The 23,587-nt window shown below is 44.7% G+C and overlaps 2 protein-coding genes across 10 annotated transcripts in view; one reads left to right on the top strand and one right to left on the bottom strand.

Annotated features, from left to right (window-relative positions):
• Nucleotides 1–23,587, top strand: part of hhatlb (hedgehog acyltransferase like, b) — an 85,422-nt gene that overhangs the window by 43,892 nt on the left and 17,943 nt on the right. The window lies entirely within an intron of this gene.
• nktr (natural killer cell triggering receptor) lies at nucleotides 1,005–22,110 on the bottom strand. Of its 8 annotated transcripts, none has more exons than XM_060045415.1 (18): nucleotides 21,950–22,110; nucleotides 21,027–21,086; nucleotides 17,128–17,206; nucleotides 16,402–16,476; nucleotides 12,182–12,289; nucleotides 12,043–12,087; nucleotides 10,664–10,751; nucleotides 8,761–8,790; nucleotides 8,223–8,368; nucleotides 7,224–7,413; nucleotides 6,347–6,523; nucleotides 6,149–6,236; nucleotides 5,762–5,910; nucleotides 2,881–5,523; nucleotides 2,548–2,631; nucleotides 2,364–2,411; nucleotides 1,881–1,979; nucleotides 1,005–1,641 (listed from the first exon to the last, which is right to left on the bottom strand). In XM_060045415.1, the coding sequence occupies exons 3-18, from the start codon at nucleotides 17,183–17,185 to the stop codon at nucleotides 1,572–1,574; spliced, it is 4,098 nt and encodes a 1,365-aa protein (XP_059901398.1). In that variant the 5' UTR covers nucleotides 17,186–17,206; nucleotides 21,027–21,086; nucleotides 21,950–22,110; the 3' UTR covers nucleotides 1,005–1,571. The 8 variants fall into 8 exon arrangements, with proteins under 8 accessions (XP_059901398.1, XP_059901397.1, XP_059901393.1 ...); XM_060045414.1 differs by having other exon boundaries at nucleotides 2,358–2,411; nucleotides 2,548–2,628; XM_060045410.1 differs by having other exon boundaries at nucleotides 2,358–2,411; nucleotides 21,950–22,109.

Raw genomic sequence — 23,587 nt, 5'->3', positions numbered from 1 at the left:
GTCGCCGAGGACCGGACGCACATACCGGCCTAGCGATGGCTGAAAATATTGACCCAGGTTCCCTTGTGTGATATAAGCGGTCAAACACATCGTTCATAATCCATCGACAGCCCACTAGTTTCATTGGACGGTGATGCTGTGAGAAGGCATATGAGGACGGCTGAACGTCTGTCCACAGGCCTATGAGAGCATTAACATGGTGTCCTCCTCCGTGACATTTACTGAACAGACAGCACTAGAACTACGCTGTACATTCTTCTGGTCTTATATTGATTGTATTACAAATCACATTGCATTGGTGTAATATGCATGTACCACCTGCACGTTATACTTTAATTGTGAACACAGATGAATAATACTTGATGACAATACATATTAGCCTACTATCATAACATAGACTGATTCGACCAATTCTACAAAAATAAGTTTACAGTAGCCTACTTACTTACAATACATATTTATATCAGTTAAGTATCTGCACACTGTCTCAACAGCAGAGATGAAGCGAGCCAGCAGAACTTCCAATGAGATGGAGGCTTCTGCCAAAATATGAAAAGCATTGAATGTTTTGGGGACAGTGAAAGCATGGGAGAGATGAAGAAAGTGAGCTTTTAGGATATGCAAATATTGGCAAGGAAGGAACCAGATTTCAATTAGTTCAGAGCGCGATTAATAATTTATCCCGTTTGTCTGCCTCTCGCTCGTTGTGATGAAGTGCTTGGCTTTGGGGAGAATTAGACGGCTACATTATTGGGATTCTCCTAAATCCATTATATATAGCAGAGACAATGAATAGAGATTCTTCAATTAAAACCTTCAATCTGACGAGCTGAGCCTTGGAGGGTGTGTGTTTAACTAATCCACAAAATATGCCTTCATTTATTTTATTGTAATTCCAGCTTGTTAATGACGCGTCAACAGTAAACATGTTGAATTAAGAAATGTCATGAGTGTACCACGGTTCTAGGCTATGCAATTCTCCTACAAACCACACAGAAAAGCAATTCAGGTTGGGACTATTTATTTGGTCTCCATGTTCCAAATCTATTTCAAATTAGAGTCATCCTATTTAACACAGCAGGCTACATTCTTAACCAAGACAAACAATAAAAGCTCCTACAAACTGTTTGTAGGTTTGCAGTTAGGTTTGAGGAGGAAAAAAAATGCATTTGAAATCAGTAAAAAAATATTTAGAGAAAGCAATCGACCCTGGGAAGGGTATGGCGCTTCTCTTCAACCCTGTTCACCATGTTGTGGTAGAGGTTAAAAAAATTATATTTATATATATATATATATATATATATATATATATATATATATATATATATATATATATATAGAGTCCTGACAATTTGGTTATTAACAATTAATAAAGAAATTACAATCAAAAATATTTACAAACATTTACAGGGAGGGACGTTCCTTTTACTTGTGGGGAAGGTAGTAAAAACAAAGACAGTCCGAAAATAATATTCTGGAAGAAACGGATCGTAGAACATTCCCTGACGGTTGGTAGAGCTGGTCCACGTGGTCTCCAGACATCCAGAGAGGAGGGTGTCTGGTTCTGGGCCTCAGCTGTACCGGCTGCCCCTGCTGAGGGTCCTGTGTCTGGAGGAGCTACGGCTAGACCAGGGAGAGGACCTGGAGGCACAGCACGGGATTACACTCACACCTCACCACAATGAAGGAGCACACAGACAGATGGACTGACCAATTGAAGTCTAGCTCCCCCAGGGCCGATTGACCCTTCAGCAGGCCCTGATTCTAAATTGCGTTGACGAGTGTGATTGAGTTCCATGCATTAACTTCCTGCCCCTCCCCCTAGTCCCAGGCTGGGGTCTCCGTGGGCCGTCCCCTGGTGACGGTTCGAGGGGTCTTACCACGAGCGCCGCTCCGAACTGCGGTCACTGTGGCTCCTCCGGCGGCGCCTGCACCTCCTGCTGGCGCTCCTGGAGGAGGCACTGTCATCAGAGTCCGACCTGCGACCCCACGGCCACCGTTAGTTTGGGTGGGATAATATGAATGCAGTACGTTGATTGGATAATCCTCCCCATGCCCCTAGTTTTTATCTTACTTCAATGTTCTAATGTAATAAATGTGTCTATATGCACTAGCCAGGACTATTCAGTGATCATTGATGCATTAATGAGTAGCTTATTAGTTTCCCTGCTGTTCAAAGTATAATTACTATTATAATCAGAACCCTTGTTGTCTGTGACACAGCGTTAACTAGATGGAGAGATGGAGCTGTCCATGTTGTGGTGGGGCTACCACCACCCATTGTATTCTTCTATTGCTCATCAGAATAGAATGAGTTGTTCCTCTGCGTCAAGCCCTGAAGGAGTTCAATAGTTCACCTGGACCTCCTGGTGTAGGACCGACTCCTGGAGTGGCTCCTGCTGTAGGTCCGTCTGCGGGGAACACGACCGCTGTTAGACGCTACTCAAGTGAATAAAACATCCGTTATCATGTGAGGAGGGGCAGGCCCAGACTCTGCAGGGCAGCGGTGAGGACCTGAGCAGCACTGCCCGTCCCTGGCCAGGATACCTGTGACTGCGGTAGCTCCGGTACGTGCTGCTGCGGCTGCGTGAGCGCCTCCGGCCGCCTCTCCTCCGACTCCTACTGCGACTGCTGTGAAGACAAGTCAATCAAAACAGGGGGTCACCTGAAATCCCTGGAGGTAACAAAGGCCCAGGTTCAAGATGAAAGTTTAAACGTATCAACAAAGTACCCTTCTTCTCAACAAAACATACTACAGACCTCGATCAGGAGGATATTTTGATTCAATGAAAAATTAAATGAGCTCCGACATGAAAAACCCTAATCCCTCCCCCAGGCCCGTATGGTCCACTTTGGATTCCAGGATGAGCCATCACATACCTGGAGCTGGAGCTGGAGCGGCGAGATCTACTTCTAGACCTGCTGTAGGAAAGGGAGCGGCTTCTGGAGCGAGACCGGTGGCTGGACATGGAACCGGACTTCCTGGGTGTGTGGGACTCCTCCCTGGACCCAGCCTGGGAGTCCTCTTCACTGGAGCTGTCCTGGTTCCGGGGCCTCTGGTTGAGCCGGGCCGTCTTCCGCACCTCGTCGAAGAGGGAGCCTGGCCGAACCCGGCTCTTGCTTTTGATCTCCATCTTGACCCCCTGGGCCCGGGGCGTCAGGTGCTCCGCCGGGCGGCTGCTCTTAGAGGAGACCGCCAGAAGACTGGCTACCGCTGACGGCGTCGTTCCTTTCAAGGGCTTCCATTTCAGGTCCAGAATAGTTCCCACTGCTGCGCAGTGGGAACTGATGTCAAAGATTGCCGGGGGTGGAACTTGGTTATGAAGCGTGTCGTCCTGGGTGGTCTTACTCACTGAGTTGATAATAGTTGTCAGGGTTGAATCAGGAGTTGTGTTTAACACAGGCTCTACTATGGACTCAGTATCATGCTCCGGAGTACAGATGTCCATATCATCCGCTGATGAAGTCTGAGCCTGGGCGATACTGTTGGAGGATGGATGATCAAGCAGTTTCTCTTTGGGGTGATTCTCATGGACAGAGCCTCTTGGTCTGAGATGCACCTGTTCTTCTCTCCGGTTGGATGGAGTTTTCGTCGAACCATTGTTACCAGAAGCAGGGATATTGTGTTCCTTGTTACGCACATGGTCAGGTGTTTTAGTGCTTTCAACTCCAGATATATTATGCTTCTCTGCCCGTTTCTCTTTCTGGTTTTCGACCTCATCATCCTCTTCTCCGAACTCTAAAGGTGGCTGCCAGTGAAAGGTCTCCTTCAACTTGTGGCGTTTCCTTTTGGATCTCTTTGCCTTGTCCTTGGGGTGTCCGGAGCCAGATTTGGTCTCTCCTCTCCTTTTGCGTTTATGTTTGCGTTTGGACTTCTTGCTCTTGCGTTTCTCCAAGTGGGTGACCTTCTTTGCGCTCCTGGGAAGAGCCTTGGATCCAGGCTTGGAGCCAGCCTCTCGCTCCGACTCCGAGCTGGCCTCCCCTTCCTCCTTCTCAGAGGCTGAGGTCTTGGCTAGAAGGTGTTCAGAATCGCTGTCTGAATCCCACCCAGCCAGGACAGACAGCTTTCTCTGAAGGGCTTCACTGGCTCCTGGGTTGGGCTTCTGAGTTGCACCAGTACTGTTTGCTTGGCCCTCTTTGTCTCCATCGCTGTCCCATTCAGACCTGCTGTTCGGGTTGGACATTGAATTGGTACGCTTTACCTGGTGACCTACAGAATGGTTCTCCTCCCCCTTTATAGATGATACTCTTTCACTTGCACCATTGACATTCGGGCTGTTCTCACCACCCGTTATGGCACCAGAATTGGGACTTTGATTACAAGAAAGGGAAATGTACTTATCTAAATTCTTGATTCTCTTTAGAGAACTGTAATATTTCTTCCACTCTTTTTCCATAGACTTCTTCCTGTCTTTACCCCTCTTGTGTGAGTCGTGGTTGGAGTCTGATCCGCTACACACTGCATATCTGCTGCGGTGTTTATGGGGAGACCTAGACCCCGACCTAGATCTACCCCCACTCCGGGAGCGACTGAATGAGCGGCTGTACGACCGACCCCTGGAGGAGCCACTTGAGGAACCGCTGGGGGAGCGCTGTGTTGGGGGTCGGCGGGCCTTGGGACTGTACCCACTCTGTGAGTCCCCTTGGGTAATCTTTGGGGTAGCTACTGTTTGGACCAGAACCATCCCAACAACAGGCTCCTGACCAGAGGGGAACGGGGGAGTGGAGCCTGGATTTGCTTTCATTTCCTGAATATTGACATAGGACGGCTTCCAGGGCTTTTGACCTGGCTTCCAGCGAGAGGGTGGAGGACTGTCACTGAGTGGGATTACCGGGACAGTTTCGGGAACTGGAACTGTAGGAACACCCGCCACAGGTGGGACTTTGGGCTCTGGAATCTTTGCTTGCACTTGAGTCAATTTCCGTGTCCTCAACTTGCTCTCGTTACTTTTTCTGGGAGATTTTGAGGAAGTCCTCCTCCTGGAGCATGACACAGACCTGGATCTGTAGCTAGATCGTGCTCTCGTCCTGGATCTAGAACGAGAGTGGGAATAGGACTGAGATCTTGATCTGGAAAGCGACCTAGAACGGCTTCTCGATCTCGATAAACTTCTTGATCTTGAGTAGGACCGTGACCCTTTCTGAGATCTGGAATGGCTGGATGTGTAGGAACGGGAGTAGGAGCGCAACTTTCTGGAGGAAGGAGGCGATGACCTCTTACTGGACAGTGTGCGTCCAGGACAGGGAGCTGAGAGAGGTCCCCTTAGCTGTGACTGTCTGGCTGAGGAAAGAGACCGCTCACTCTCCGAGGTGAGCGGCTCCGGAGGCTTGCTCTTGGAGAACTTCTTTTTGGCATGCCTTCGTTTCTTGCTTTTTTTCTTGCGCTTTGACTTTTTCTTCTCCTTTTTGGCTGGGAGGTGTAGGCTGGACCGATTGGACTCCTGGCCAGGGGAGCCGTCCTGGGAACGGGACCATGCAGAGTCACTCCTGTCGCCCCATCTGGTTGAAGAATGGTCATTCAGCCTGTTCAGTTAAAGAGGAATTAGGGAGTTTCTCAGAGTAGGACGGGCATCATCACCACAAATTGTTGAATGAGTCATATACATTACATCACAACTAAATAAGTTATGTTCCAACTATGCACTTGCACTGACCTACTCTGTTTACTTCTTTAGCTACTCTGAACAAATGTCAAGTTGATTCATTCTTTAGGTTTTTGAACTCCAGAAGACGTTAGGTAAAGGCTGTGATGTGGTCCTACCGGTCCCCTCGGCTCCACCTCTCGGCGCTGGGGGGGTGGTACACCTGGCTCCTCTTCATCTCTTCCTTCCAGTGGGGCGGGGTCTCGCTGCTGCCTGGCTCCTCTGCCGAGGCCGAGCGAGACTTGGACTGAGTGGGAGTGTGGTATCTCTGAAGAAAGAATAAACTATTACCATTTAAAAAGAACAGACGCTTTCCACAATATAGAGTCCAAGAATAGAGTTGCACAAATGAATGTCAATTAATTGCACATATTGATATGATCTTACATCGATTGCCAAGGAATAAATCAGTTTTTTCTCAATGAATACAACCCTTCTACACGAGTACTCTCTGACATATCTGCTTGTGAAACCAGAGAAGCATCCACTCTGGACAGGGATCCTACCATTGTCCCTCTTCCCTTGATCTTGCGCCCAGACTTGGTGACCGTGGGCTTCAGGTCACATGGCACAGACGACTCGTCATGCTCCGTTCTACAGAAAGACTTGAGCACGTTACACTCTACTTAAAATGATAATGGCAATTTCCAATCCATAGATGGAAAAGTGGACTTGGTTCCTCCATGTCTATAGAACCGACTGACCTCAGATCTGGCATCCCCTCCTGCAACGCCATGCCCCGCCTCAGCAGGAAGCGGTTCTCTGGGACGGGTGGAATCTCCTCCGGCCTCACCACAGCTTTGCTCCTCTTCCCAACATGCTCCTTCCATCCCTCCTCGTCTTCATCGTACCCTCCCTCCTCCAGGTCCCCCTCCACGGGACTGTGTGAATACCAACGACAAGGCTGTGAACAACTCATCCTCTAACTAGAAGACCATGGGTGTGCTTCACTATGGACTGCTCATGAATGAAGAGGATAGTCTAGGGGCTGGGGAGTTTGCAGGCATCCATGAGCCAGATGCCAAGCCCCTACCTGCTCATTAATTCCATGTTTCCTTCCCAACACTATTTTGCTTTGGAGAAAAGAAGGGTGCATTAAAAAAGGTTCTTTAGGTAAAATCTGAGAGTTGAGAGCAGAAAAAAGCAGGAGAGAGTATGTTTTTTAACCTAACAACAAAAACCATGTCCCCTCCTTCCCTGCTCCCTCCCTCCCTTGATGCATTTCACACAAACCTCTGATTGGCCAGAAAGACGGATTCCCCAAACCAACCCTGAAGCGATGGCGGGAGCCGACTAAAATATACATTGTGCATCCCCTCAGACAGAGATCGTCACTACGCATTTCACTTACTGATGACGGTGCTGTTTCTTAAATATGAGCTCTGGACTCTTACATATAGCACATACAGCTTCAACACAATGGACAATTGTATCATAAATACGATAAATGGAGGCTGGTAGGAGGTTTCCCTCCGGATGGATACATAAGGTCATGAACAAACACCCAGGTTTCCCCAGATCGGAGAGGGCGTGGTCATAGTATATGGGCTACGTAAGATCATGAACTAACAGTGAGGTTACCTTTGATCGGAGAGGATTGGGTCACTGTTTATGGTTGTGTTCTCCGAGCGATTGCTTGCATTGCGCCTCCTGCGCTTGCAGCGCGTGCGTATGCCAGCCTCCCCGTGGGGGTCCGAGCCAGAGGAAGACCCCTGGCGGCTCTGGGACAGGTCTGCACACTGAGAGGCCCGCTTTCTCTTGCCCTCGAGCACTGAAGAAATAAAGGTGGTGTTATATGGTGGAAAGACCTGGAATAGATGTCCACTAATCCTGCCTAAAACCCTAAAAATAGCAAACACTTTTAATGAAAGATTAATAATATATACACACCTAATATAAAAACACGTTTTATTCTCCTTACAAAACAACATTTAAGCCGCCCTGACAGCGGAGACTAGTTTGAATGTGGCTAGCCTTAAGCGACCACCACAGAGCAGCTTTTGTTGTGGCTGGTAGATGCTGGGCTGTGGGTGCGAAGGTATGTGCTGCCAACCAAAATGTACGCAGACCAGCGATCACCCGCTAACCAGAGGATCTGGTTACAGGGCAGCTCTGATGCTGGGACCGTGTCAAAATGCCATCCACTTAAGAGTATGTGCACAACACTACATGACCCAGTTACATTGATAGGCACCAGAGTTCTTTGGCCCACTGGGTACTATACATTAATTCAAAAACACTATCATTACATTGTTGCAGGCTTTCTTTCTGTTTTCTAAAGGATAGTACTGGATATATTATTGTAAAACAAAACCAATGGAACCCAATTAGTATTGCACCATATTTTACACTACGGCCGATGCCGTTTATGGTTAATGATTAAATATAATTAACGCCTTGTAATGTTCTGCATAAACATTAGCGGCTAACTAGGAGGTGAACTTAACGCAGTAACAATCTAATTACACATAGCCAATTTGAAAAGACTATCAAAGCAAATTCATCCAACGAGGGCAATGATTCCTGTGTCGTAGTAGCGTTTGACTATTAGGCAGTGTAGACAGCGTTGCGAGCGCTCACCGTCGTTGGCGGACTTGGTGAAGAGCTGCCCACAGTCCACCACTCTGACGTCAGCGTAGGGCCGGCTGGCCGAGTCCGTCTTCAGACCCTCCACCTTCTTGATCACCTCGAAGCCGGAGATGACCAGCCCAAACACCACGTGCACCCTGGGAGAGAAAAGGAGGGTTGGATCCTGATCCATCTGTCCACCAGCACCAGCAGGTGGGGACTGGGCAGTGGTTTGTGTTTGATTTCTAGCAGGAAGGGCTCTGGGTTCAACCCTAACGTCCACTACTGCAGGCCTTCTTGAAGAGTTTCTCCAAGACCTACCGGCTCATTCATCAGCTGTATCCATACGGTAACTCACTAAGTTAAAGGACTACATAGTAGGGTAAAATAGTACCAGCTAATGGAGGACGAGGGGGGGATATGGTGTTGGGACTTAATAAGCATGAGCACTTGAGGCTAGACAAGAGGACTTGAATGCATGACACAATATTTCCTGGTGATTCAGTGTGTTCAATAATCACCTATCAAAAAGTTTGTCGGTTTGGCTTACCCATCGAGGTGAGGCGCCATCTTGGTAGTACTGTGTGAAGAGCATCCAGAAGCCAACAAGGGGAAGGTCATGAAACAAGGGGGTGGGGGGACAGGGACAGGGCCCCAATTAGTATACATCAAGTTCCCCTTGGGAATAACCACACAATATATGACTTAATCAACATGGATGTAAGAAAAATATGCTTCCTATGAGCTCCCTTAACTCCCAGTATGGTGAATAACTACTGATCTCGACTGGACGCTGGGTGACACGCATAGAAATGCTCTCAATCACATTGAATGATTGGTTTGTTTCTTGCTGTTGTTACAAAAGGTAATTGCACACAACACAACTTTTCTCAATACAGAGTAGTAGGGTTGCAAAGGGGTGGACAATTTACGGTAAATTTCCGGAAAGTTTCATGGGAAAGTTTCATGGGAATTTAAACTTGGGAATTAATGAAAATTAGGGTAATTTAATCTAACTATCATATCCAAGCATAAATAAATTTGTTATATTGCTATAAGTAGACACAGCAAGCAAAAAAAACATTTAAAGACTACAAAAACCTGAAAAACATAATTTTAGCAGATTTATTTCTAAATAACTAACAAGTCTTAATTATTTTAATCTTTCATTGAAGAACAAAAACATGAACTTTGAGTTAAATATGCTCTGGGCTCAAAAGTGTGGTCCAGGTTTCTAGAAGTCATCAGTGCACATGTGATGGAGGAATGCACAGTGCATGTAGGGGGCGGGGCGGGGTCTCAATAGCCCTGCAGTAAGCAGTGTGCTAGCGTGATTGAGGAATAGCATAGATATTCAAGTTTACTTGCATGAAATCTGGTTGTGTTAGTCAAGATAATGCTAAAATATATTTTCTAGTGCTGTCAGTTAAACGCGTTATTAACGGCGTTGACGCAAACCAATTTTAACAGCCTTAATTTTTTTAGCGCGCAATAAACGCAATTTATTATAAAAAACCCTAACCCTTTTTTAGGGTTCAAAACAAAGAAGCAGTAGCCTGACTGCTATGTTCAAGGCAGTATGTTTGTATGTTCATCGTATAATTGCACTATAGGCTTTTTTTTGTTTCGTCCTGTTTTGATCAGTATATGCCAATGTTGTTATCAATAAAAAAACATTTGCACAAGGCAAGCCGATGCACTTCTCCATGTTGATAAGAGCATTAAAATTAGAACAATTAATGGGACAAAGAAATCAAGGGATATTTAGCATAGAAAAAAGATTTGCGATTAATCGCGAGTTAACTATGACATTAATGCGATTAATCGCGATAAAATATCTTAATCGCTTGACAGCACTAATATTTTCCCCAACTATATTTAAGTCCCCCGTTAAGAGCCAACCTTCAATTTTGTAAATTCCCGTATATTCCCATAAATTCCCGTTAATTCCCATGGAAAGTTTCCAACTTTGAAAATTCCCGGAATTTTGCAACCCTACAGAGTAGTGAATAAATCAAGTAAGTGAGACAGAAAAAGAGAAAGAGAGACAAAGAGAGGAATACAGAGAGAGACCACAGCCTTGGAGAGACACATTACCTTGGAAGGGCAGGATGTTAGAGTTTCTGCAAATGTTACAGAAAACGTGTGGAGAGAAAATGTAACACATTTGTAGGTGAGAGTCGATGTTTCTCTGTATTCTGTGAATTCTAACTAATAGAGGGTCGGAGGCAGGGTTATGCTTATTGGGACTTGACTTGAAATGACACATTTGACCTGACAAATCAAAACTACGAGAATCAAGTCAACAAAACCCCAAAACTCCTATCTCTCAACTGCCATGCGTGATAGTCCAATAAAAAGATGAGCACAAAGTGTGCAGTCGGAGATCTAGATGAGGTCCGACAGGAGAAGGAACGCTACGCACGCCGTCTGTGTACTGGGCTGGTACTCACATGAAGAACTGGGAACCGTTGGTGTCCTTGCCGCGGTTGGCCATGGACAGCAAGAAGGCCTTGTCGTGTTTGAGAAGGAGGTTCTCGTCTGAGGGAAGGGAAGGAGGGGAAACAGAGGGAAGAAGGTCTCACAAACGGGCCCAGACTAGTTCCTGGAGGACTACCACTAAAGGCTGATGTAGAATAAGTAATGTGGAGTGGAAGATCTCATCCGACATGGTGGTTAAAAGGAGCTTACCTCTCTCGGTGGCCTGTTAAGAGTAGGTACTTTGTGAAGCTAATAATAACAACCTTTGAAATTATCCTAAGAAGGTATTATTTATCCAACATACCTGATGTAAGAAAAGGCCTAAAATGAGGTATTCCAGTGTAATAAGAAAGTAGTGAGGGTAAGTAGATTGTGGACATTTTATGACTAAAAAAGCTGATCGTTTTACAGCCTTTATGAATTGTAATGGATCTTTAAATAAATTGCCAAGGTTTTAAAAGACCCTCCGTGTGTGTGTGTGTGTGTGTGTGTGTGTGTGTGTGTGTGTGTGTGTGTGTGTGTGTGTGTGTGTGTGTGTGTGAATATATATGAACATTACAACGTCCAGCAGTAGCATGGTTTAACACAATACATTTGGACTGATACATCAAGGTTTAGAAGGAGCTGGTGAACTTGGGCGGGACATATGTGGGTGGTGTTACTGAGCGTGGTGTCTTACCTTCTCATTTTGCAAAAGACCACTCTATAAATAAAAGAATATGTTGAAAATTTTAGGCAGGAAAGATCGTAGCTTTCAATGAAGAGAGAATGCCTAGCCTCCATGCTGATTTGAAAAGAGCTCACTACTTTCCCTACACAAAGTCCAAACCCGACTGCAGAGGTCAGAGTTCAGAGGGTTGGGTGAAAAGAATACATACAAACACATCAACTCCAAGGAGACCGGGTCTACCTCTAATATGCACATTCAAACAGAGCCACTATCGAGGACTTGGCAACCTAATGAGCCTTGAGACACCAGTGTTTCCCATACATAGACCATTGTGTGGCGCGGCGCCACAGAATCAACATCGAGCGCCACGAATTGATTGTCTTCTTTTTTTTTTATATATATATTTTTTTAATAACGCGATTTAGAAATCTAAAAATCGTTCCGTCCATTCATCTCTGCATAGCACTCGTTCTCCCTGTCATTCTCACACACACACACACACACACACACACACACACACACACACAGAGCGAGAACGACGATGCTAACACATGAACCCACCGATGTCACCGATGGCGTATATATATATATATATATATATATGATACTACCCCCGCACCACCACACATTGGTCCTTGGTCTGTGGGAAACACTGGACACAATAAACCACTTCCTGCTCACCTTCAAAGTAGCCCCCGTATATCGACTCCCCCCCTCTTCCATTGCCTATAGAAAGAAACAGAAAAACTTGTATGATGAGGATTCGTTACGGAGCCTCTTTCACCTACTTTGTGGTGCAATGACAAACGTCTGGGTTCACCTTCAGTGAAGTCTCCTCCCTGGACCATGAAGTTCTTCACCACCCTGTGGAACGTGGAGCCTTTGTAGCACAACTCTTTCCCTGTGGTTTTGCCAGTTCCTTTTTCTCCTGCAAACAAAGGAAACATGACATAGCGTTAATTGTGTTTTATACAGAAAGAACAACTGGTCTGAGCCTATTTAAAAAGGTGCCTTTGTACAATTTCTTTCATTTACATGAAACCTGGAGCGGTCGGGTGCACCAAATAAAGAGTGTTGATGAGCACTGCCTACCCTGTTTAACCCCCCCACATGAGGCAAATCCAGCACATTTTGATGAATGGTTGTGGGGGCGGGGAGAGTGCTAACAAACTTGATTACCTTTTACAGCCATTTCCTTGTTACTGTACGTTCACATCAAAAGCTGCAAAGACGCTTTGGTCGCTCATAAAGTACCGCTGCGAATATTTCTGTTCGCTTTTGTCGCTCAAGTCGCTCATGACGTACAATTCAATTTTGCAGACGCATTTAAAAAGGAGCCGTATGCTTTTAGTACAGACAGCCATATCAAAGAGTGAACTCCCATACACTTTGGTCATATTGCAGAGACGGTTTTGCTTGTTGGATAAAGTGCTTCGACAGCAAGTAGGACAGTGATTCCCCTCCAATATATATATTTATACAAAAACTCCTAAAATGTAATTACAACCGAGAACAAAAAAATGTTGTTGATGATCTGCAAGTCATGATCTGCACTCATTCGTCAAACAAATTTACATTGGAGCACATGGCTAATTTGCATACGTGCACAGGACTGGCTGGCTCCGCAAGGCAAATAATGGAACAAATTTATCTATTTATCTAGGCCTATCTGTCTATCAACACGTGTCTAGTTTTAATGTGATGTATTTTGTGTATGTCCAGTCAGACTTGTCTCCCGACGATTTGTGTTGTTTGGTATTAATAAAGACTTGACTATGCTATCTATCTATCTAGACTATTTAATTAAAAATCATTCACCTCAGGCTCCGTGAATAGTGGGGAATAGAGGGATAAAAGAAAAGAGCTATATCCCTTGTCATTTATCCCTCGTCTTGTTGATTAGTTTGTGTACGTGACGATTTAAAAAAGGTGGTTTGTTTAAAGCATGACTACACGTGATTGGTTGGTTAGATTGGTGGTATGGAGAGCAAATGAAAATTATTCCCGCTCAAATACGAATGTTCTAGATCGCAAATATTTTCTATAAATACACATAACAAAATACACAGCTGTCATTATCACTGTCACTGACAGCGATATATTGTTTCACTTCTTATGACAAATGTACTTCTTGTAAGTCGCTTTAGATAAAAGCGTCTGCTAAATGGTAATTTGTCAGCTGTCTATCCTCGTTTGTTCCGTGCATTATTCATTTGTATTATTATTGCATTATTATGCATGCATTATTCCTTTGCACAACATATTGTGGCGACCCCTCCGTGGTCGCGTAGGGGATCCTGGGAGTTAAGTGTTTTCAGTTGATGAAAGGGTTTTTTGAAGTCCTTGTTTGTTACTAGGTTAAGTGGGGTTAATGGTGTGTAGTTCCATTGTTGTGTGATCCCGTGTTTCTGTTATGTTCGTTGGTCGTTAATAAAAGTCGTTAATAATTGGTTGAACCTGGGCTCCCGTCTCGTCCTTCCCGTGCTGCTCGCCACATTGGTGTTAGAAGTGGGATTGGCCTGCGCAGGCGGATAAAGGATTGGGATTGACGGTCGAGCCCATGGAAGCCCCAACCGACGCCGACGCACCCTGCGTTGTGGGAGCACAGCGGCCCACGGACGGAGAAATGGCAGCTGTCAACCGCCCCCTGATGGCAAGGACGGCGGTGAGGCTGCCGAAGTTCTCCGGGGCAACGCAGCTTGAGCCGTACCATGCCCAGTTCCGGCTTGTTGAGTGGCACAACGGCTGGGGTGCCGGGGAGGCGGTCGTCCACCTCGCCCTGGCGCCGGAGGGGACGGCGGTGCAGGAGCTCCTGGACCAGGCCCCAGAGGACCAACGGGACCTCCAGGCCCTGATCCGGGCGTTGGAGAGGCGTTTCGGGCAGCGGGCGGCCGTGAACCACAGCCGGGAGCTGCTAACCAGCCGCGGCCGCCGGGAGGGGGAACACTTGTGGGCCTACGCTGCGGACATTCAGTTGTACGCCAGGCGTGGCTAGGGATGAGCTAGCCCTTCATGCATTCCTTCAGGGACTTTCCCCGCCGCGGCTGGGGTAGCACGTCCGCTGAGTGTGTTGTGTGTGTTGGTCGGGTGTGCTGTGTTTCTGTTATGTTCGTTGGTCATTAATAAAGGCAGTCCGTAGTCGAGCGGTTTATGGAGGACAGAACTGCATAATTGGTTGAACCTGGGCCCCCGTCTCGTCCTTCCCGTGCTGCTCGCCACAGTATTATTCCTTTGCACAACGTATGTGTTTTCGATATTTGAAAACGATATCATCCCATTCAGAGCAAGGAAGTATGCTAGGATCTCGGTTAGCAGGCATCTATTGCGCCTATTTTACAATAATCTCAAACGTTTCATTAACTCACACGCCAGACCAACCAACCAAGCGCGACACCTCCGCCCAGGCCAGAGCCTTTTTGATGCGATCTCTGAAATGAAAAGGGTTCGGATCGTACAACACCGGGTGCCCAGTTACAGCCGCGATAAATTTTTCAGTCGACATTTTGTACAGTCAGTAGGAACCAACAAAGTAGGTAGGAACCAAAGTGCCGGTGTTCAGTGTTCCCTGGGATCCACGCAAGCGAAGAGCGTCTACATTCCGATTGGCTGTCAGTGTTTTGCCGCTGAAACGAGTCATAGTAATTTGCATAAAGTTCACCCGTCTTCAACAATTTTGGTCGCTCTGGTCGCTAACCTTTTGCCACTGGTAGCGTGGACGCTTATGTCGCTTTGGTTGCTCTTGCCCATAGAAAGTGAATGACTTCCGGTGATTTGGCAGCTCAATTCGCTTCTGATGTGAACGCACAGTTAAGGTTCCCCAAGCTAAAACACGGTTGGTTTTAAAAAAGGCCTGCCCCTTCAAGACATGGCCTGGAGACATGAGATCAAACTCCTGTTTCCACTCAGGACACAGGAGGGGTGGCGGGAGAGCTTTATGTTGTCTGAGAGGGGGAGAGAGAGCGAGGCCTCCCAGTACACAGAAAGTTGGCTGTGTAACTGGTCTGTTTGATAGTGGGGCCTGCTTTTTGATTCCAACAATTGAGGCAATGATTTGGTTTCCGAATGACAAGAAGGGGCAGGTTGTTACAAGAAGAAAAAGGACACATTGGAGATCCTTCAGAGAGCAAGGGGAACCCAGCCAATAGGAAGAAAGCTAGGGAGGGTGAGAGCGACAGAAAGATATTGTACTTTGTGGATACCTGACCAACGAGGAAAGGAAACACTCCGACCAACCAGACAAAATAAAGGATACATTGGCAAGTTCAGAGAGAGCAAGGGCCAACCAGGCCTGGAAGAGGGAGATGGAGGCCGAGACACAGAGAGTCATGGTATGGATGCCTGTTGGAAAGCAAGGCTCCAACCAATTAACTCTCTCCAATTCTCCGACCCCGCCCCCTTCTGCCATTATGTAGCTGGCGGCCAGTGAGGGTGAATAAAACGAGAAGCAGGATTGATTTGTCTGCTCGCTCCAGATTTACGACCATGTCATACAGGGCTGCGGCCCAGTCAGTGGGACCACCCTCAGAGGAGCACAGGGCCATCCCTTACCACCAGGACACATGGCCATAGAACACATTCCTCTGTCATCATGTCTGGGTTAGCGTGCTCCTTCTAGAGCACAAAGGGGCCACTGCCAGGGGTCCCACCATGCCATGATAACACTGGTCGAGAGCACGTGAGAGACCCCATAAGATGAGATGCTCACACATTAACTAGACAGTCCACTGTCTAGTTAATGTGTGAGCATCTCATCTTATGGAGTCTCTCACGTGCCCTCCATTGTTATCATGGCATGGTGGGACCCCCTCACCTTCTCAGGATCAGGCTCCCATCCATAATGATTAATTTCATTTCATTTCCTTCATATCCAGTTGAGTAAACAGGAACATCATTAAGATTTAGGGGTATTTTAAAGCATCATAAATAAGAATGCTTCACTCTCCCACTGACCCACAACATTTTGATTTAAAAGCTATTTGAGTTATCTAGTGCAGTGGAGGTAATCACTTTAGTACGTGAATTAGACCACAAAGTACTTGCCTGTGCAGAGACAGAGGAAGTTTTTACTTGTCTTGGGACAGAGGTCGGAGAACAGTTGGAAAACGATTCGCCCAACTGCATAAAAAAAAAAGAAAGAAGATATAAAAATCAATACAATCCAAATAGCATTTAAAGGTGTTGAACAGGTGGCCTTCATGGGAACCCACTCAAAGGGCACACAGTTCACCCATGCACTCAGACCACACCTTCACTCATGAAGATATACCATCTAATGAAGTGGATCTTTATAGAGTAGGTCCAGAACTATATAGATATATATGTATATATATATATATATATATATATATATATATATATATATATATATATATATATATATATATAGTTCTGGACCTACTCTATAAAGATTATTATTTCTGGCAAAAGATAGGTCCAGAACTATATCGATAGTTCTGGACCTGTCTTTTTCCAGAAATAATAATCTGCCATTATATTCCTGAATAATAATGTTCTGTTCAATCAAGACCAGACACCACTTACATACCGGTGAAAAGAGACTCAATCTTAACATAAATACACACAAACACAAACAAAGAACAAACCAACTGAATCTGGGATACAAATAACAAACTGACATACTTGACAATGAAGAAGTAGCCTGCAATCCAAACAGTAACAACAAACCGTTTTCTAGGTATGGGATTATTTATGAATGAGACACCCATACACCGTCTTCCACACCATGAAGCCTTCAGAATCTCTTACCAGGTTCCCGGTTGAGCTCCACATCAAAGTAGCACTGAGGCCGGTCTTTTATGCCCATCGTGGTCAAAGTCAGTCCGACCTAAAGAGTATAAAAGCACCAACAAATTAACCAGCTAGTGATAGATGGGGTCTCTCCCGTTGAAACTACCCAACGTGGGAAGACATCAAAACAAAGTGTGTGTAACACGGATAAGATTTGAGGCACGTCTCGAGTGAGGGAGGGAGAGAGAGAGGGACATATCAGTGAAGTCAATATGCAACAGTATGCAAAACAATTCAGTGCAACCCCTCCCTGTTTTCACAGCCGGTCTAATGTGACAATGTGACAGAAGAGCTAAAGAACAGGTTGTACCGGGTTGGATATCCAACCAGAAAAAGGCTATACATACAGCTACATGTGGGGAAGGAAAGCGTAAGGCTAGCCTTATAAGATAAAGTGTTACACAGAAGCCCAAGCAAGAATCCAACTATAGGAACAGAATGTTCCACAGGAGGGTGCTAGGACCAGGGCGGGCCTGAGGCATAAACAAACTAAGCAGCTGCTAGGGGCCCCTTGGCCACCAGAGGGCACCAAATCGTGTGTTGAGGTTATTTTATTTATTTTAACTAGATTATAATAGATTAGTGATTTGATTTCAGTACCCTTGATGTTAAAAAGACACTGGTTTTGGGTAAATAACTATATTAATACAGGGATGGATTACCCTCTCAATGGTGCCCCAGATCAAATACAGAATGTGATACGTCTTAATAGGGCTCCTTAAAGGGACACTGTGTAAAAATTACTCCCATCTAGTGGTACAATTGTATATTGCATTCAAACTAATAGTGCTCGCTTGTTCAAAAACTACGGTGGGCAGTATGTGCCAAGAAGCTGTTACATGACATCCAATACTACCTCATCGAGTCATTCGAGTGATGATGAGGTTCGTTATTTCAAAAAAATGTCAAACTGCATTGAATCATTAGTGCAAGCTAATGATGTATGAGTAATTATTCCTCGAGCAAGATAGTGAATTATTTCAGTCATCATTCACGCTGGCTCAGAGTGAAAACGTGTTTGCATTTCCTGTACCACGTAGTGCTTTTTGTCCCTCTCGGCAGTTCATAGACCGGAAGAACATGGAAGCCTACATGAAGCTTACCCGTCATATGTAACTACATATTAATTATTCTTCTCTCAGGAGGATAAGTGAGATTTTTGGCAGAGATAATTTTACACCAATGAGGACTTATTTATGAATTAATACGTTGATTTGAGGTAATAAATGACTGAAAATATTACACAGTGTCCCTTTAACAATACAAAATGGGTTAAGGGTTGATGTCTGAATGGGGCCCCGAAGGTAAATATCACAGGATATGCGATGTGATATATCTAAAATAGGCCTGCCGATTTAATCGGCCGATTATAGCCTTTTTGAAAATAATCGACATCTGCCGAAAAGACGCCGATTACAACTGATTATTTTTATTTATTTTTTTTAGAAATGTTATTGCACTTAGTATCCAGATTGCGCTCCTACTCGCCTAGCTAACTAACAACTTTAGCTGGAGTAAAAAAGAGGAGATTGAATTTTACCATACAACATGAAAGCACGCTCGCTCAGGCAGCTGCGCGCTCACCTCACCAATGTACACAAGACGCGTTGTTTGAGCATGTTGTGCCTGTTTTTCTTTAGGTCCCAGGCCATGTTAATTTGTTATACTGTAGACTCTAACGGTGAGACCATACTGCTCAGCACGCACATGTTAGTCACTGCTCACGAGCGCAGCACATTGGGAGTTAGTTATTTATTTTACATTTTAAATTACACTAATTCTTGACTGTAAATGTATTCTAAAACACTCAAAGGTTCTGCATTCAATTCACATATTCGTCAAAAGTGTTTAAAGTATATTTAAGGTATCAAAAACTACGTTTTATATGCTTTTTTTTTTTTGGCCGATTAAATCGTAATCGTAATTTTTCTCTGAAAATAATCGGCATCGGCACTCAAAAATCAATATCGGTCGGGCCCTAATCTAAAAGCCCTCTAAATCCTGAAATTCTGCTTATGCCACAAAATCTGTGTGGAACCCTGAATTTATGTTATCAATTATGGACTTCAAAGATACTGTGAATACAAAATATAGGCTTTTAAAGTAGGCTTATGGTTTGGGGAAATCTAAACCCAGTGTGATATCTGTTAGCATGTGCAGGCCGTGCAAGTCAGGTTATAGGCTATGAATCTGAACGAATTAAGTTATTGCCCATCTTCAGCTGGCCATCCCCTAGAGATGCACCACAACACAGGAAATCAAATCTACGAAATTCACACTTGGGGAGGACCCCCAGTCCCACCCCACTCCCCCATTTACACCCACTTTTGCACCAATTGAAGGAGGGGGGTCTTTATGCGTCTTTGCCCAGGCCAATAAAGATCCATTCCTGTATTAATGCAATTTATAATGAAACATGGTATGCTGTTTGTGTCAATAATCATCAAGTACAGGCTTGCAAAGGCTTGGGGGCCCTAATTCTAATAGGGCCCCCAAAAGGCTTGGGCTGGCCCTGGCTAGGACTGAGAATCCCTGAGGACCTGCTGATTAGGTTCTAGGTTATAAAAGGTAGAACACTAAATTACTAACCCTAAACCCTATACTTTGACAGCGTCTGCTCAAAAGTTTTGACATAAGCACTTTTGTGAAAATCCTTCAACCCTTACAAACAACAATCGGCTACACGTATATACAACAGCGAAGCAGAGAAGTTCAACTACACACCGCATCCATTTCAATACCCAGGGATCAGGGACAGGTGGGGTGTTGTGGCACGAGGGTTGTATTAATAGCAAGTTATAGCAGGATGCCTGACCCTGTTGAAGGTTATAGGTCTTGTATTGTCGTGCGGAGAGGGACCAGGTTAATTATAGCCAAACGTTATCTAATCAGAACTAAACCTGGTTAATTAGACAACACACTACCTTCAGACTAAACCAGGTTAATTATAGACAAGACGTTATCTAGTCAGGACTAAAACAGGTTAACTATAGACAAGACATTATCTAGTCAGGAATAATCCAGGTTAGTTACAACACGTTATCTAATCAGGACTAAACCAGGTTAACTATAGACAACATGAATCTAGTCAGGACTAGACCAGGTTAATTATAGACAACGGTTATCTTCAGACTAAACCAGGTTAATTATAGACAAAAGGTTATCTAGTCAGGGCTAAACCAGGTTGGACAACACATTATCTAGTCAGGACAAATCCAGGTTAATTATAGACAACACGTTATCTAGTCAGGAATCAACCAGGTTAACTAGACAACACGTCATCTAGTCAGGATTAGACCAGGTTAATAACCACCAGCAGAATTAGTTCTAGATGTCAGTAAGAACATGCCAAAAAAAAGAGCTTTGATTCATTTTGTGTCATTTGTAAAAAGTACCACTTCATGTTGTCTGAAATCCAGGTACTCACTCACTCACTCACAGTGAGGCCAATCCCTGAGATGTAGAGACACATGAAATTATGTTGTGTAACTAACTCACAGTCCAACCTAACCCCTGAGATGTGGAGACCCATGAAGAGATGTGAGGGCTCGACTTTACCTCTTCCGGTTGTTGTGTAACGATGCTAATGACTTAAATAGTCTCGATCATACACTTCTAATATGTTATAGCCATATCTATCCTAGACTACAGTAAATACGTAACGTAAGTTATTATTCGACAGCCCCATCAGTTAGCATGGTAGCTAGCTAACCGTCTGTGACTACTTCCGTCCTCAACGGGACTTAAGAGCAGAAACGATCAGCACAAAGCAACCTAATTTATAAGACATTGTCCAAAATCAAAACATAATCCCTTCTGGTTAATTGTTACTGTTCCACGAATTAATCAATACATACCTGTATATAGTAGCAGCCGTCGGGTAGCTGGCGAGCTGTTGGTCTCTGACTGCTGTCCGGTAGTGATGTTACGTTTTGCGTCGAGGCATCGGGGCGTGTGTCGAGTATGTCGGCTCCTCCCCCAGCGAAGCTCCGCTTCGAGTAGGATTCACGTTGGCGAAATGACGTAGGGTGTGACGTTCGAGGCTTCGCCTCGGGCTACTGCTTCGAAATATGGGTTCAGTATTGGCGGGAGATTTCGACTGTAAAGATGTCCCGTATACGATCACAACCTTGTGGTATATTCAATATACCACTAGTCTGTGATCGTAGTAGTTTGAGCATTGCATTTTCTGTAGTATCAATCGAAATATCACGTTCATTATTCATCATGGAGTTTGCCAAAAAGAGAATTCAACAACCACTGTCCAGAACACTTTAATGGCTATTAAATTAATTACTCCTTCTCAGTTATCATGCAGGGTGGCTCGGCTTAGCTCAGGAGGTAGAGCATGCTAGTTCAATCCCCAGCTCCTCCTAGCTCAGTGTTGTTGTGTCCCGGTCACTTTGCACCTGACAGCTGACTGTAGCCTTGCATGGTTGACTCTGCCGTCAATGTGTGTATTTACCGATGTAAGTCGCTTTGGATAAAAGCGTCTGCTTTTGCCAAATGATTTATTTTCTAGCATGAGCTCTGTGCCATTTTATGAATGGCACACTCACACACATGTATCAATGAAGTGACTTCAATTCTCAAATGATTTAATGTTGTATCGGCACACGAAGCAAAAATCACATTTTGGGTTGGGTTGTCATCATTTCATTCACCACTAGATGTCCCTAGCGTACTCATTTGAAGCTTCGAGCATGAACTTCGAGTGGTTCATCTGGCTGAGAGGCTTTGACGTTTCATGAGGCATCATCTCGGCACCACTACTGTCCGGAAGCCTGCTTTACTTAGATGGAGAGGGTCCTGGTTTGTATCGTTATCACGGTCTTGCGCAACTTCATTTCCGGTCTTATACGAATGGTGCTATCCATTTGTATGGTACGCCGGTACGGCGGACCTGCTCTAGCGAGAACGTGACGCAATTTCCTGGCTCCTAGCACCCTACTGCATGGTACCGGTACCCTACTACTAGTACCCAAACCATTAACCATAATGGGAAATAGACGAAATCAAGTCACATATAATCACACCATGTAGGTAGAAACCAGATTACTTGTAATATATATTTTTTTATTTAAGGCAAGGCAACTTCATTCATATAGCACTTTTAATACATGAAGCAGACTCAAAGTGCTTCACATAGAAACATTCTCATACAATAAAATAAGTAAAAGGAAACACAGGCAAAGCTCAAAAATGCATTGTCATGTATTAACTGTCTCTCTGGTATCAGATCATGTATTAACTGTCTCTCTGGATTTAAGGAAAAAAGTGTCTCGAGCACTCAAATAAAATACACTGGCTACTGAATCCAGCACAGCAATAACATCACTGTATTTATCCCGAGGGATAAAAAAAGTATATATATATATATGCAAAAGAGTATACCAGAGAGGGATAATAACTAGATTATAGGTCATCATATAGGCTGAACCATATGGTTCTGCCATTGCACACTTAGTGGCGAATTGAAATATCGGCGTGCCTCTCAGGATCTGCACGGAGCTCCTGGACCAGATTGTGGCATACCCCCTGTTCTTGTCTCTGTTCATTGATGGGGTGCACCCAAACCCTTCGTCTTCTCCTTGCCCGCCTACAGCGCAGGAGAAGAAGGGCAGCCCCCCACTGTCTGGCAACAGTTATTTATTCTGTTGAAATAAAAAAAACTCAATAAAATGTAAAAGAGCTTGCTCAATTAAAATGGATAACTACTGGCTGCATACATGTAAATGTGTGGCTATGTTAAGGCTATATAGATGGATAGATATATAGATAGATAGATACTGTATTGGTCCCAATGGGGATCAATAAAGCCATCCAGGAGCTCAATACAATAAATACACACAATAACAATTGGCCTTAAAAGGTGACTGCACTCTATACCAAAAAGGCTTAATAGAAGGTCCTGCAGTTATTGAGATTGTTGATGCAGTAGATGAATAATGGCAAAATATAAAATAAATAAGAAATGACAGTAAATAAAACGATAAAGTGCCCTACAAACTAAGTTGATCTGATGCTTGAAAACATACTTTCACTTCGCAGATTATACATTTTTCAAATTATTCAGCCAAAAAGATGGAAAATAAATAAACTAGGCTACAATAGGCTACTCACCCATTGCGTTTCGTCTCTTTGCTGCGGTTGATTGACAGGTGACTTCCTGATTTTATACTGCAGCGCGGCCGTCGCGCCGCCTCCTGTTGGTGCTAGGGGCGTGCTTTTGACGCGCGTAAAATACGCGACGCTGCGCTGCGGCGCCGGTGTGCGGAGGCCTTTAGCCTCTTTAGCAAACCAGCTCGAAAACCAACAACTCAACTTGACATTGTATTTAATTGCACGTACGGCAAGACCGTGCAAGGCTTACACCGGGATCCCACCGGACGCGTACGCGCCGCGGAACGGCTGCGTC

Source organism: Gadus macrocephalus, chromosome 23, assembly GCF_031168955.1.
Source record: "Gadus macrocephalus chromosome 23, ASM3116895v1".
In the NCBI taxonomy this organism is placed as follows: Eukaryota; Metazoa; Chordata; class Actinopteri; order Gadiformes; family Gadidae; genus Gadus; species Gadus macrocephalus.
Note: the sequence above shows the minus strand (reverse complement) of the source record. Positions and strands in the feature narration are given on the sequence as shown.

What these genes read in the sequence shown, in the direction of transcription:
- nktr (XM_060045410.1), bottom strand. Translation starts at nt 17,185, where the DNA reads ATGGGCATAAAAGACCGGCCTCAGTGCTACTTTGATGTGGAGCTCAAC. An exon ending in ATACGGGGGCTACTTTGAAG is followed by an intron (nt 10,752 to 12,042) that starts GTGAGCAGGAAG and finishes CCCTTCCCTCAG; the next exon opens with ACGAGAACCTCCTTCTCAAA. An exon ending in CGCTCCAGCTCCAGCTCCAG is followed by an intron (nt 2,632 to 2,880) that starts GTATGTGATGGC and finishes TTGTCTTCACAG; the next exon opens with CAGTCGCAGTAGGAGTCGGA.